General features: G+C 39.6%; 1 protein-coding gene across 1 annotated transcript in view; it reads left to right on the top strand.

Moving 5' to 3' along the window:
• Positions 1 to 13829, top strand: part of eml2 (EMAP like 2) — a 35343-nt gene that overhangs the window by 11344 nt on the left and 10170 nt on the right. The window contains exons 2-9 of the mRNA XM_014993531.2: positions 2266 to 2493; positions 3578 to 3695; positions 4140 to 4241; positions 9656 to 9684; positions 10263 to 10392; positions 11251 to 11400; positions 13182 to 13251; positions 13479 to 13589. Of these exons, the coding sequence (XP_014849017.2) occupies positions 2266 to 2493; positions 3578 to 3695; positions 4140 to 4241; positions 9656 to 9684; positions 10263 to 10392; positions 11251 to 11400; positions 13182 to 13251; positions 13479 to 13589 (938 nt within the window). The remainder of the gene's footprint in view (positions 1 to 2265; positions 2494 to 3577; positions 3696 to 4139; positions 4242 to 9655; positions 9685 to 10262; positions 10393 to 11250; positions 11401 to 13181; positions 13252 to 13478; positions 13590 to 13829) is intronic.

Raw genomic sequence — 13829 nt, 5'->3', positions numbered from 1 at the left:
TCCTGCAGCTTTTCAATCAGGTTCCGTTCTGGACTTTGACTAGGCCATTTCTACAGCCTTACGAAACACTTTTTCTTGGTAGAACATATTTACAGCGAAGGTATTTTTGTTTAAATTAGAAATGTACATATTGATTTCTTCTACAGTTATTACCGCGCTGAATGTTGCTCTTTCAACAAATGCTCTCTTTTTGAGTATGTAAATTAGTTGATTATTTCAATAATCAATTGATCTGATTACCGTAATTGTTTCCGTCACAAAATGAACTATAAAGTGTTGCAGATTATGAAATGCATTTCCTTTTATTTTTGGGATTTAACAAAAAAGAAAACTGATTTTGCACAACATTTTTTTAAAATAAGTCTTAAACTGAAAGTTATTTGCAAACATAATAACACAAAAACCATATATTTTTTGCAGTTTAAGTACTTTTGAGTTATGCCAGAATTGTCTTTGTGTTTATATACAAAGTAAAATGTTTTTTGGTTCATAGCAGGCTGTAATCCGGCGATGTGGGTCAGACGAATAATCTCAGAAGGCAGTTTGCCTTTGGTAATCTGACCAGCTTTCAGCGACGCCTGCCGTGCTGCGGATGATGATTGTGTTGGAATGGGTTTGAAATAAGAGCGGCAAAGTGAAAGACGGTTGGGTTATTAGACTGAACGTCAACCTGAAACTAATTCATTTTTAATGGCAGAAGCATAACGTCACTTTTTCATTGAGATTTTAGAAAAATCTATTACTCTGGTCGATGTATTCGGCATGAATGGACGTCTGTCGTCTATCTGCTGGACTGTGCAGCAGCTTAGAGAGGACCAGCTACCCCTACAGGTATGAATTTGGACTGTGAGACGAAGCTGGAGTACCTGGAAATAACACCTACATGCACAAGGAGAACATTCAAACTCCATGCTGATCGCGTCGTCTCGAGAAATGTTCCCTGATTTCAAAACTTTGGCTGAAGTGGTGCTTGTAGTTCCAGTTTCCAGTTTGGCAGTAGAGCGCAGATTTGTCCTCCGGATCATTATAACCTTGAGACATTTGATTACAGACAAGCTGGCGATCGATTCAGGTGATCAGTCAGATCAGGAGGAAGTTGTTAGTTACTTAGGCTACAATCAGTGGTATTTTTCGCTGAAGAGACAAATTTACATGTATCCACCTGCTTTATGTGGATTTTCTTCTCAGCTTGTTTAATATTAAACTAAATTACAATTAAATGCAATTAAGGATGTCATTATCATTTTCTTTATTCATTTTTTAAAGTTCAACCTGTGGATGAAACTAACGCTGAGCTGTAGGCTTTCTTTTTCTCTGAAGTATCTGGAAACTTTTGTCAGAATAAAGCGCGTCATGAACCTTTGAGATTTTACATAAACATAAAAATCTGGTTTAATCGTCCAGAAAAATGAAACTGGGCCATCATTTGATTTAATTTCAGCTTGTTAAGGTAACACTCACCTGTTAGAGCCTTTGTAAGTTTTGCTCACACGAATGACTCAAAGTCTTCTGGAGAGAAATGTTGAGAGCACAAATAGGTCCTTTGGAAGTTGGATTCGGTCCGGCTCTCTACCACCGGGCTCTTGTGTGAGAAGCGATCCGGGTTCTTCTTTTTCATTTTCTCTTTTTCTTTTTTTGTTACAGCCACAGTGACACAGTGTGGCATTATCTAAAATGGCACTAGTCAAACGTTATATGAAAACAAAAACTCAGGTAAAGGTAGATGTACATTTTTGAAGTAATATAATAATATGTTTCTCGTTAGATAAGTTATAGTATGTATGAGTTTATTATTTATCACAGACAACATATTTTAGTTAACAGGAAACATGTTGAACTGATCCTGGATCACTTTAAAACTGGTTCCCACTCTGCCTTAACACATTACATCACATTAAACTAGTTCACTTAATTTCAGGAAGGAAACAAAGCGTCGTTTTGTTTCTGCAGCTGCGACTCGGATCGTTTCCCCATCCTTCCTCCTCCAGCCTGTCAGTTTAAACTGGTGTTGGTTTACTTTGATTGTCTTTTCTCCTTTCTGTCTGGTTCAGACTCGCCCTAAATAATTCAAACTGGCTCATCTGTGGAAACTCCTCTAGCCAAAAAGGATGATTTTATTTAATTTAAAGTGTTTGTTTTTGCTTTTATGTTTGTCTTTATCATTGTCCAGTGTGAAGCCACCATTATATGTTCACTTCTACGCGTCCTCTTCATTGTTGTTTTGATGAAAGCGTGATTTATCTTTGAGTCGGACCTTCTCTCCAGATGACACGGTGTCGGCCAGCAGCAACATGGACATGGAGGACAGAGTGTCCCACCTGGAGCAGAGGCTGCAGCTGCAGGAGGACGAGATCCAGCTGCTGAAGGCGGCTCTGGCCGACGCGCTGCGTCGCCTCGGTTACTGCGAGGAGCAGAGCCAGGGGCCGCATGCAGGGGGCGCTCACGCTGGCAGGAGGCCGCTTGCTGCTGCCGCTTCAACACCACCTACAAAGGGTAAAACTTTCCCTTTTTACTGACCTACGGTTTGATCTCAACGGGGCCCTGTTGAGATATTTGAGCAGTCATTATCTTACAACATAATTAACATTTGTAGCATTTTTTTTGTTTGTTTTGACTTAAAGGGGCAGTGTCATATAAAAGCAACTTTTTTGGCCTTTATATAATGTTATAATATTATTTCCCTCATCTAAATCAAAGTGTTGCTTTGATTCTTTCATGCATGTTTTATCTCCATGGCAACCATTCGGCTTTGCAAAACGCCTGGGTGGGCCTAGCTCCGCCTTCGTGATGCTGCTCTTAGCTGCAGTTCCCAAGCTTCCAGACTCTGAGACTTCCCCACTCGGCTCCTTCAGACTAGCCAGCAGCAATTAGCAAACGCCTGGTGGAACTGAGCTCATTATAGGAGCTGCTGTTCAGAGCAACGCTGGTAAAAATGTTGTGAAAGGGTTAATAGAGGAGCCATGTTTGGATGACTAACTGAAGGCGGAGTTTCAGAAACAGCAGGAGTTTCTTAAAGAGACAGAGACCCAATTTCAAAGTGTTAAACTACAAAGTAAAGTAATATTTGATATATAAATGGTAAATGGACTTATATAATGCTTTTCTGTCCAATCATTTTTGACCACACTAGAGTCTCATTCACAAACGCTCACACATTTATATGCGGATCGGTAGGCAGTATTTGGGGTTAAGTGCCCAGGGGCAGGACGACTGCTCTACCCACAGAGCCACAGTCGCCCACATATAGTCTGTTTTAAACAACTAAGGTTGGCATATTGATTATGTTATAAAATGATAATTAAAGGGGCAATACATAATATTGCCCCTTTAATTACCCTCATGTCCTTCATAAAGCAGATACAGTGTTTCAGTTTATGAAGAACTTTAGAGATTCAGTCACAGTATTACAGCTTCTGTTTCTTCCGAATCATTTCAGCCTGTTTTAAAAGAAAACTATTAAACCAGACTGCAGACGCTGCCGTCTTTCATGCATTTCCTTTTCTACATAATCCATCGCTGCTGGAGCTGAAATTGTTATTTTTTGGATTTGTGAGGTTTTCAATGTGTCGCCTTCCAGTGCGTCAGCTGCTGCAGGCTCTTCCCTCCAGGCCTCTGAGTAACGGCTACGTTCAACAGAAACGCCTCCTCTCCTCGCCGTCGTCGCCAAAGAAAGAGGTGCTGCAGTCCATCAAGAGGTAGGATGGGGACGGAAACTTTAACTAGGCCAAAAGGCTCCGTGTGGGTTCTCAAGTCTTTGAATTATCCAGAAAAATTTAAATACAGCATATGGAAAAGAAAAAACCTGTTTGTTTATACACTTCTTCCCAAGAGAAAGTTTTTTTCCCTTTCTTTCTTTTTCTTTTTCATATATTTTTATCACTTTGTTTTTGTCTGTATTCCTGCTTTGTTTGTTTCTTTCTTTTTCTTTCTTTCTTTCTTTCTTTCTTCCTTTTTTTGTTCTAATCATCTTGTGATTATTTTGGTTGCATAATCCAAAACATGACGTTTTTAGGATAAATATGAGCAGCAATACTTATTTCCAGTTTCATCAAGCCTGTTTAAAATCATAATTTAAAGTCCTAAAGCTCTGGACATTCAGATCTGTTGTTTTTGTTGTTTTGTTGTTTTTCCGTCTGCAGGAAGAGCATGTCCACAGAAAGACTTACCCTGGTCCGCAGAGAGATGGCAGCAGAGAGTCGGAGTCGGACCACGTCCTCCAGCAGCTCCTCTGGTGGGAAAAGGTAACATCTGCTGCTGGGGCAGGAGGCTGAAAACTGCCTCTGAGCCACCAACTAGACAACAACTACATTTTCAGTTTATTTACTTAAAAAGAACAAACAGAAATGAACACGCTTCATAGATATTTATATACTCAATATGACTCGTTGTTTCTGTTGAGTCAGCAGAGATGATTATTGAAATAAAATAAACTAACAAACTGGAAGTCTGTGGAAAGAGGCAAATCCAAACATTTTAATTAAATAAACTGCAATTAACTAACTGAAGGTGATTAACTTGAACTAGTTTTTCATAATTATTGTTTCCACAATAAATACAACAAAGTATTATGACACAGTTTTAAGTCCATATTGCCAAAAATTAACATAAAGCTTAAAACTTTATTTTACATTAAAATCAATGAAGTTTGTAACATATGAAGAGTAAAATGTTGTTGATCTTTGTACAGATTTAATGTACTTCAGTTTTGCTCAGGTTAAAGTAACATTGTGATGAATTCCTCGGATAAATGTGACTGTTTGCTGCTGCTGTCCTGTGTTTCTGCCGACGGCTCGGATTTCCTTCCTGGTAAAGAGGTGTGGTTACTGGGTAACATGAGGGGGCGGGGCTCTGGGCTGGAAGCTGCCCTCTGATTGGCTGCGATGCTGAGCTAAAAGTTTGCAGAGCGAAGGAGGAAGTGTGTGTCTGTGCGGCTGCTGAACGGGACACAAACGGCTCTGCAGGAAGCTGGAAGCTGCTCTAACGGGAAAACGGCAGACATGAAGCGATCCTCCAGGTAAACGCCAACAGCAAAGCCTCAGAGACCCGCCGGAACCACTTCCTGCTGGTTCTGTTCCACTGTGGACGGGTTTCCACTCACATCGTGTTATAGATTTCTAAGCCTGAGGAGGTTTGTGTTGTCACGCGAACAGTTGGATGTGGTTGGGTCTGTGTGTGCGGCGCGGTGGGGAGGGGCAGCAGAACCCGACTGGAGGCAAAATGAGACTGACGGCGTTTCTGTAATGTTTTCTCTCCACATAGAAACTTCTGTTAGTTACAGCAAACGGTCGTCTCCTGACGTAAAAAACAAACAGATAAGGAAGGAGAGGTGGAGGGCTCAGCAGATCTGATCTGGTCGCTATGGTAACCAGCCGCAGCTTCTTCTTTGTGTATGCCGGGGTTTACCTGGGGATCACCTGGCGAGTCGGAGCGCTGCAGAGGGAGTTTGGCTTTGCAGCAGAGTTATGATCACGGTTATGAAATTGATCACATTTCCTCTCAACATGCAGCAAACTCTGCTGCACCAACAGGAACTGGGTTGAGTTTCTCCGACCGCACTGCCCTGCATGTTCTACACAAAAACCTGATTCAAGTGATTTCGCTGCACATTCTGCTTCATTTAGCACTAAATAAAACTTATTTTAAATCACTGGAATCATTTTGTGAGCAAGTAATCTGATTCATCTGTTTTCAGACGTGATAAATCCTGCAGGATTTATTCCGGTTTTTGTATAATTTGCAGTTTCTGAGTGGAACCGTGCAGAAAACGTGTTTATAAAGTCGACTGCTGCAGCACTTAAGTCATAATGGATCAGCTGATGGATGACCGCTCCCATCATCCCGCAGTTGAAGGACGCCATAAACCATTAGTGGGGTAGAAACGTCCATTTCCTCCGTGCGCCTTTGACTGCACCGCTTTGTTTTCTGATCCCTTTTAGTTTAAACAAGAAATGCCAATCAGATGAACTGGAGGATAAGGAAAATGTTTTACTGGAAATATCTTTTAATGCAAAGTCAAATGCCTCAGAAAATGAAACATGAGGCTGAAATGAAAAAGTTAGAAAAGAAGTCATAAATTATTCTGACTGCTTTTGGGTTCAGGTTTCATTTGTGGTGTTACCAGCAGGAATCGGTTGTTTTTAATTAAGCAGAGCTCATGAACTTTGACCTGCTTATCAAAGACGTTTCAGTTTTTTTTTTATTCTAAATTTTGGCAGGCTTGTTGAAATAAAACTTTCTGAACTGGTTTTGCTGCTTCAGGGCTGAAAACTGAAATAACTGACAGGTTAACAGCAGGAATATGGCAAGCTGTTTGAATATATAATCAAACCACAATTACAACAGCTAATTGAACTAAATGTCTTAAAATATTTATGAAGGCATGTTGAGGTTCTAAGGGGTTGAATTTGGGTCTCTACGAAGACATTTTCCGACGTGTTTGTCGTTTATTTTCTTGAGAAAATATGCAACAAAAATCACAATTAAAAGATTTTTCTGCCGTATTAGACATTTTTGAGTCAGTTCTTGTTGGTTAAAAGAAAATTCGTCATACCCAGAACAGTTTCCTCCTGTTTACCGAACCTACAGTAACTTTTTACAATCAGATTTGGTTTTTAATCTGATCTTTGTTGAAGATTCCATCTGTAGTAAATGATAAAACTGCCTTCCATAGAAGGCTGGTAAGATTTTACTAGCAGGTTTTGTTTCTTTTAGTTTAACATCCATCACAGATCTGCTGGTTTTTTTCTTTTTTTCGTTGATTGCTGCCCTTGTTGTTGAATCCTCTGAACTTTAAACCAGCAGACATTTTGTTTCTGCTTGACGTTTGTTCATCAGAAATGTGCAGCTCTGGAGAATCGTACTCAGGAGGATTACTGCGTTCCCCTGGTGCATCCTTGCAGCTCGTCCGTCCCCTCTGTGTGTTTTCCGAGCGCAGCCATCCAGGCGGAAAATGTTCTGCATGTTAATGAAGGTTCTGTTTGTTCATCTCCGCCTGGAAAGCAGGAGACTCGCTCACGTTTCACAGTGAGGAGGTTTTAGATGTGCCGGTATTTACAGTGTTTTTCTGCCAGTTTCCCAGCCAGCTCTGCTCTAATTACGGGGTCAGCCGCGGCCTGTGATTGGCTGCAGCCGCGCCACGCCTCGTCTCCCTGCCAGAGCGACACGCAAACAACCGGGCCTTTATGTGGTTAGTTAAAAGAGCCAACACTGGCCTCCACCTGACCAGAACCAGATCAGACATCTGCTCTCTGATCTGCTCTCTGATCTGCTCTCTGATCTGCTCTCTGATCTGCTCTCTGATCTGCGCCTCATATTGAAACAGGCTTACATCTCCTTTGACTCAATAAAGGAGACATATTGTGCTTCACTGAACAGGTTAGAAAAGGTCTATTCAAATCCTACTCACTACACTTTTTTGTAAAAAATCGTTCTTGAATAAAAGATTTCAGTCTGTTTAGTTCTGCCTTCCTTTCAGATTTTAGTTGTTTTAGGACGTCCTGTCAATTTAAATCTAAACAAGGTGCTGCTGGCCACGACCCCAACTCAACGTTTAAACTCAAACGTGAAAATGGCTGCAGACACGTGCAATTATACAAACGTACATCTTTGAGAAGCATTAGTAGAGCCTCCTGCACAACCAACAAGAAAGTAGTAAGTGGTTTCTGGATGGTCAGTCAACAACAAAACACCCGTCTTTTCCAGCAGTCATTGTACAGCAGTAAAACCAGCTGACCAAACGTGCTGGAGCTCTGCTGGGGTTGCTGGGCAACAGACTGGGCTTTGCTGGGGTTGCTAGGTAACGGGCAGTCCCTGCTGATTAATGATGTCACAATCTGTAGGTTTTATAAACGGCTCATTTTCCAGGCACCAAAAAACATTAACTTACAGCCGGAAACTTGCTTTTATTTCTACTTTTTAATGTTTTTAAGTGCTTCACCTGTTTTTAGAAGCAGTTGAGACCCAAATGGAAATGCAAAAATATTCTGCATTCACTCATCTTCTGTTTTCAGTGAAGCCTTTGCAGAACGGCGGCTGATGTTTTCAGAGTTCCTCCTTTACTAGCGCCGTTTTCTGTCCTACCTCCTTCCCAGCCTGTTTGGTTGTTCTGTCTCCACACCTTTCAGTTTTTGGGTTAAAGTTAAAACTTTTCCCTTATCCAGATGTCATCACTTCTTCTGTAGCCGCGGCTGATTGGTGGACAGGTCGTCCTGCCAGTCAGCAACCCATGAAGTGCTCAAACCGCAGCAGCTCTGGCCGGCTGACTGACGGCTGAATCAGGAGCTGCAGAGTCGTGATGGACGGCTGAATCGTTGCAATTTTGCATTTAGCAACACAGATTTCCAACATGAAGCTGCAGAGCTTTGCTGCCTGCATTGCGTTTGGGCCCACGCCGTCATCCCCCCTTTCTATGGGTACAATAGTTTCTCTGTATTCTGTGTCATAATTGATCAAAAGTCATTTCTTTTATTTTTAATGGGAACATTGGAGCACAAAACCTTCAGTGTTTTCTCTCTTTATCAAAGGAGATCGAAGCCTGAGGGCCGAATAGAAAACTTTCCAAAACAGATCCGTCTTAAAACTGAGGAATGTAACTTTTATAAGAAAAAAATGTTTATGTATTAAAGTATCACTGTGTTGTGAGACAAATAATCAGTGAAAAAAATTACCCTAAAAACCCACTGCTCCTCCAGAAGCAACCAGTCAGAGGCAGGAGGGTCTTTGTGCTGTCAATCACACTTGTGTATGCTACAGAATGCTAAGGCTAGTTAGCATAGCCACTGATGACGATGAGAAGTTGTTTCTCCTCCATCAGCACATTGAACAGCGTATACACGAGCCTGATTGACAGCGCTAAGACGAGGCATGTTGCAATAAATCAATCACATGATAAATTGAGCTCAATAACTTCCATTTGCAGGATTTGTCTTTTTTTTTTTACCAAAAACTGGATGATAAAATGTTTGAGTCTTTCTTTTTCTGAAAGATTTCATAATTCATTTTATTTGTTGTTTTTGTTTGTTTTGGATAGTTAAAATGTCGTCCAGTTCCAGTATTAAATATTCATTATAATTTGAAGTTTAATGATCTTTGAGGATGTGTTCTTGCTTTATTATTATGCCATTATATTCCTTGAAACTTTTAATAAATATGTTTTTAAATCATCTTCTAAAGGTGGAATGCTGTAGCTTTAAATGTGGATGCTAGCTGTTCGTGCTACTTGATTATTTCCAGTGTTTTTAATCATTTTCTTCATCTTTGGCCGTTTTTGAAAGCTTGTTGCTGCAGCCGCCTCTCACCCATCAGCGCTGCGACTTTATGACTTTATGCTCCAAACACCTGGAGCGTTCTGCAGCCTGCACGCCGTGTCGGAGCAGCTGCTGGTATCTTTAATCTGATTGTTTATTCATGAGCTGAACGCTGAGGTCCACTTCGTGTTTCTGCTGACTCCCATGTTTCCTCTCGCTGTCCAGTCGAATGAAGTAATGAGGGTTGAAGCCTGGAGATGAAATGATGTGAAAGGGAGCTGCTCCGTTTCATGCATTTAACAAATGTATGCGTGATGGGCTCTCTGGATCCACAGCTCACTTTTTAAACATTTTTAATCTTCAGAGTGGGAAACGATTTCATTCTGCTGATCAGTTTTTCTGTTTTTCAGCAAATCCAAAGAATGCACCTACAATGCAGGTAAAATTACCTTTTCTATATACATATATAAATATTTGCCTTCAGGTTTTTTTTTTTGTTTTTTACAAACTTCAGTGTATTTCCTAATAAACCAAGACAAGGTGTTGGATAAATAAGCCTTGTAAAAAGTTATTTTATTTTTCCAAGCCCTGTTTACTTTGGCACAGCCACTTAAAATGCTCCAGGTACAACATTAAAAGTTTGAGAGAAAGAAAAAAACCTGCTTTTCACAGGTGATGTAGGAACATGTTTAAAAAGTCACCGTGTCTCTTTAATTTTCCACTTTTGGCCTGTCACCTAAAATCCCTGTAAAATGGAATTAATTCTGAGAAACTTTGAAAAACCTTTAAATGGTAGCAGCTGGTTTTACATAAACTTTGTTGCAGAAACTTAATTCTTGGTCTTCAGCTCCTTATTTTGCTTATTTGATGTAAAAGTAAATGTTTTAATGACCTAAACGATAAGTTTAAAGTTTGTTCCCCCCTCCAGTTTCTTCCTTTCTGTTTTATGTTTCTACTTTTCTCTCTGTTTGACGACGGATTCACAGTCTGTGTATTTAAAGCCGTTTTTCTCCTCAGAGGACGGCTACGTGAGGATGTTCCTGCGCGGTCGTCCCGTCACCATGCACGTCCCCGACCAGCAGCGGGACGGCTTCAACCTGGACCAGAAGGTGGCGCTGCCGGACAAAAAGCTGAAGCTTCAGTGGGTGTATCCTTCCAACCGAAAGGGAGACGACAGCCAGGAAAGACTCGATGGTCAAAGCAGTGGAGGAGAAATATTTTTAAAATAGAAAAAACATTAAATCAGTTTTTTAAAATTGTAATTTTAAATATTGTATAATTTTTAAAATTATACGTTTTTTGTAATTCTGTGTCGAGTACTGTGAAAGCCACACTTCTCATTTATTTAAAAAAACTTCTTAAAGGTTGGCTCCAGGAAATGGAAAAATGTCACCATTACACATGAACTAATGTAATTTAATGGTCTTTTATTCACTGCTAGCAGCATCACAGTAGCTTGTTGCCTTAAAGTGTTTATTTCATCAACACTTTAGATTTTATCCACTTGGCGAAAACCTCATGTAATTAATCGGTTGAGTTAATTTCAGTCTAATTATTTAACCTCGTTTTAATCGAAAACCATGTCAACAAAACTAAATATTTTTTCAGTTCAACTCCCGTTTTTTGCTGCTAAATCATTTAATAAACAGATATGAGCTCAACAACAAAGGTATTTATTGCTTTTAATCTCTTATTTAGGTTATTCAACAGTCAGATTGGTACTAACTTCTACTTCTTCCATTCAGCTTCTTTAGAAATTCTGGCTGCTAACATTAGTGTTAGCATCTGCGCTCCTGCTACATGTTTAGCATTGAGATGCTATTTTAGCTAACACCTTTTAGCACAGCAATAGTCTGTCACAGCGTCCAATCAGATCGGTTTTTGAAGCAGAAATTAACCCCCAGCTTTGGCGTCCATCTTTGTTTGTGGATATTTTACGTAAAAAAATGGCTTCCTGCCGATCTTTACAGCTTCGGTCACCTTCCCTAACTAAACGGTGGGCTAGCTACGGCTACCGTGGCCGCGACTGCCGCTGCAACCTCTACCTGCTGCCCACCGGGGAGATCGTGTACTTCAACGCGTCGGTGGTGGTTCTGTACAACACTGAGGAGCAGCAGCAGAGACATTACCTGGGACACAACGACGACGTCAAATGGTGAGGAAACAAACACTGATACCATAATAAAGCCTTTGGATCCGTCTATGTTAATATCTATAACACTAGCTGCAATACAAATCTTTGTTGATATTTTGCTGATGTCAAAAATTTTTTAATTTTGTGAAGCTGTGACAGCTCTGATGGAAGAAAAACCAAAACAAACCATTATCCTGCTACCACTTCCTGTCTTCTTTGGTGTTTCTGTCAGTAGTAACATCCTGTTGTTAATCATGTGATACAAAAACACTGTTTTAAATATGAAAAACCGCCTCACTCTAGCTCAAAAATGTTTTTTTTCCTCTAAATTGCCTTGTTTCCATCAATAAATTTATTATAATTCCAGTTTTGTGATTTTATGGTTAATGTAGATGCAGCTACTGACAGATTCATTAGCATCCAGTTCAGACTCGATCACCAAGCAGCTGAATTTTTCCAAGAAAAACTTTCAATTTGAAGCAGTTTTCAAACAAAGAGGAACCTAATTGTATAATTTCTCCTTTAATGGCCTGACTTCACCAGAAAACCACCATCTCTTTCTTTCTTCCACCAGAGGAATCTGCAGAATTTCCTGTTGTTCCCAGTATGGATCAGACTTTTCTCGGGAAGCTCCCACTCGCAGTTTTAAACCTCCTCAAACTTTACTCGCCTTTTATCAGAACTTTTGAATTAATTCCCACTTTTAAAACCATTTTATGGTCCACTGTTCTGCATATTTTGGTCATTTTCACGTCTGAAAATGACTGATTTTATTTTTATTTTCCTTTCAAATTCTCCACAGAAATATGAATTTTATGAAAAGCAATGAAGGAATAGTGGAGTAAAATGTCAGATTATCAGTTTGAGTAATAATATTCAGTCTGGATCTTGATGTTTTTGATCTGGATTAATGATACCATTTACCAAAATGATTCACACTGTAAAAAATAAAATCTTACCAAGTATTTTTCTTCTAGTTTCTACTCCAAATATCTTAGTGCACTTGAAATAAGACAAAACTAACTGATCTGCCACTGGACCTAGTTTTTTTTCCATCAATTTTGATGAATTATTGATGTAAAATAAGCTCTGAAATCTTGCTGAAATGTTACCTACATGTTACTTCTGTCTTATTTCAAGTGAACTAAGATATTTGGAGTAGAAACTAGAAGAAAAATACCTGGTAAGACTTTGAGTTTTTGCAGTGTACAGCAGAAAACACTCACCTCCACACCTTAAAATCGACTTTTTTTAGCTATGCATCATGTTACAATGTTATTCCCACATTAAAAACATACCTGTAATGTTGCTTTGATAATTTCATGCGTGTTTAAGAAATCCTTTAATCCTTTATTTAATAGATTTTGCGCCTATAAAAAAAAATAAATGACACAGAGGAGGAATAGAAACTAGACTGAAATGGTGAGATTTTGTGTTTTTGCAGTGCAAATAGAAGTTTCTTTTGTGTGAAAAGTGTCTGTTCATCTAATTAAATCTATGATCCAATCATCTGGCACCAGCTGGCCTGTAAACACTAAACGCCTCCTGAGGCATGCTGGGAAAAAAACCGTTTCTTGTCCCACTGCTGTCAGTTTGACTCCTTCAGCTTTTTAAGAAAACATTCACCTTTTATTCTCTCACAAAGACGGCGCCATAACAATAACAATGTCGACACTCTGAGTCCTTTAAAGGCTGCTAATGGTACAATTTTTAAAAAATTATTTTATTTTGCTGAATGTTTGAACTTGCAAACGTTGCAAAATGTTTAGATGTGAATCGTTTTTCACTTTCGCTCTCCTCAGCCTGAGCGTTCATCCTGACATGGTAACCATAGCAACGGGTCAGGTGGCTGGAAACTCCAAGGATGGAAAGGTAAAGTGGACGCCGCACCTCCGTTTGTTTTATTAACCCAACTGTACCTTTGTTATTCCTTTTTCTATTTCATAAAATAAGTTTCCAATTAAAATGTTGCTTGGGATGCAAGAAAACACTGATTTTAATGGTTTTTTTCAGTGGAATTAATAAAATAAGTTTTCTGATTGTAGTTTTCTTCAGTAAATGTTTAATTCTGTAGTTATTTGTTTGTTTTTCCTCTTCAGCTTCTCGCTCCTCACGTCCGCATCTGGGACTCGGTGAGCCTCAACACGCTGCATGTGATCGGCATGGGGGCGTTCGACAGAGCCGTCACCTGCGTCTCTTTCTCCAAGTCGGTAAGCAGCGACTGGACGCCGTCAGGGCAGAAAATCTCAGACTTCCACCAAACATCTGACAGTTTATAAAAATGATTAAAAAGAGAGGACATTTTCTCTAAACAATTTTCTTTAAGTAAATGTTCAACTTTTCAAACTCAGAAATTTTCACGTTTTGTATCTAGAAAATATCTGGTTAATCTCAAAATTGTGGAATTTTTTTCCAAGTAAATTTTTCAAAGTTTCCTAGAAATGTGAAAA

Source organism: Poecilia mexicana, unplaced genomic scaffold (assembly GCF_051168715.1).
Source record: "Poecilia mexicana isolate PSO_F unplaced genomic scaffold, ASM5116871v1 scaffold_13, whole genome shotgun sequence".
Classification (NCBI taxonomy): domain Eukaryota; kingdom Metazoa; phylum Chordata; class Actinopteri; order Cyprinodontiformes; family Poeciliidae; genus Poecilia; species Poecilia mexicana.
Note: the sequence above shows the minus strand (reverse complement) of the source record. Positions and strands in the feature narration are given on the sequence as shown.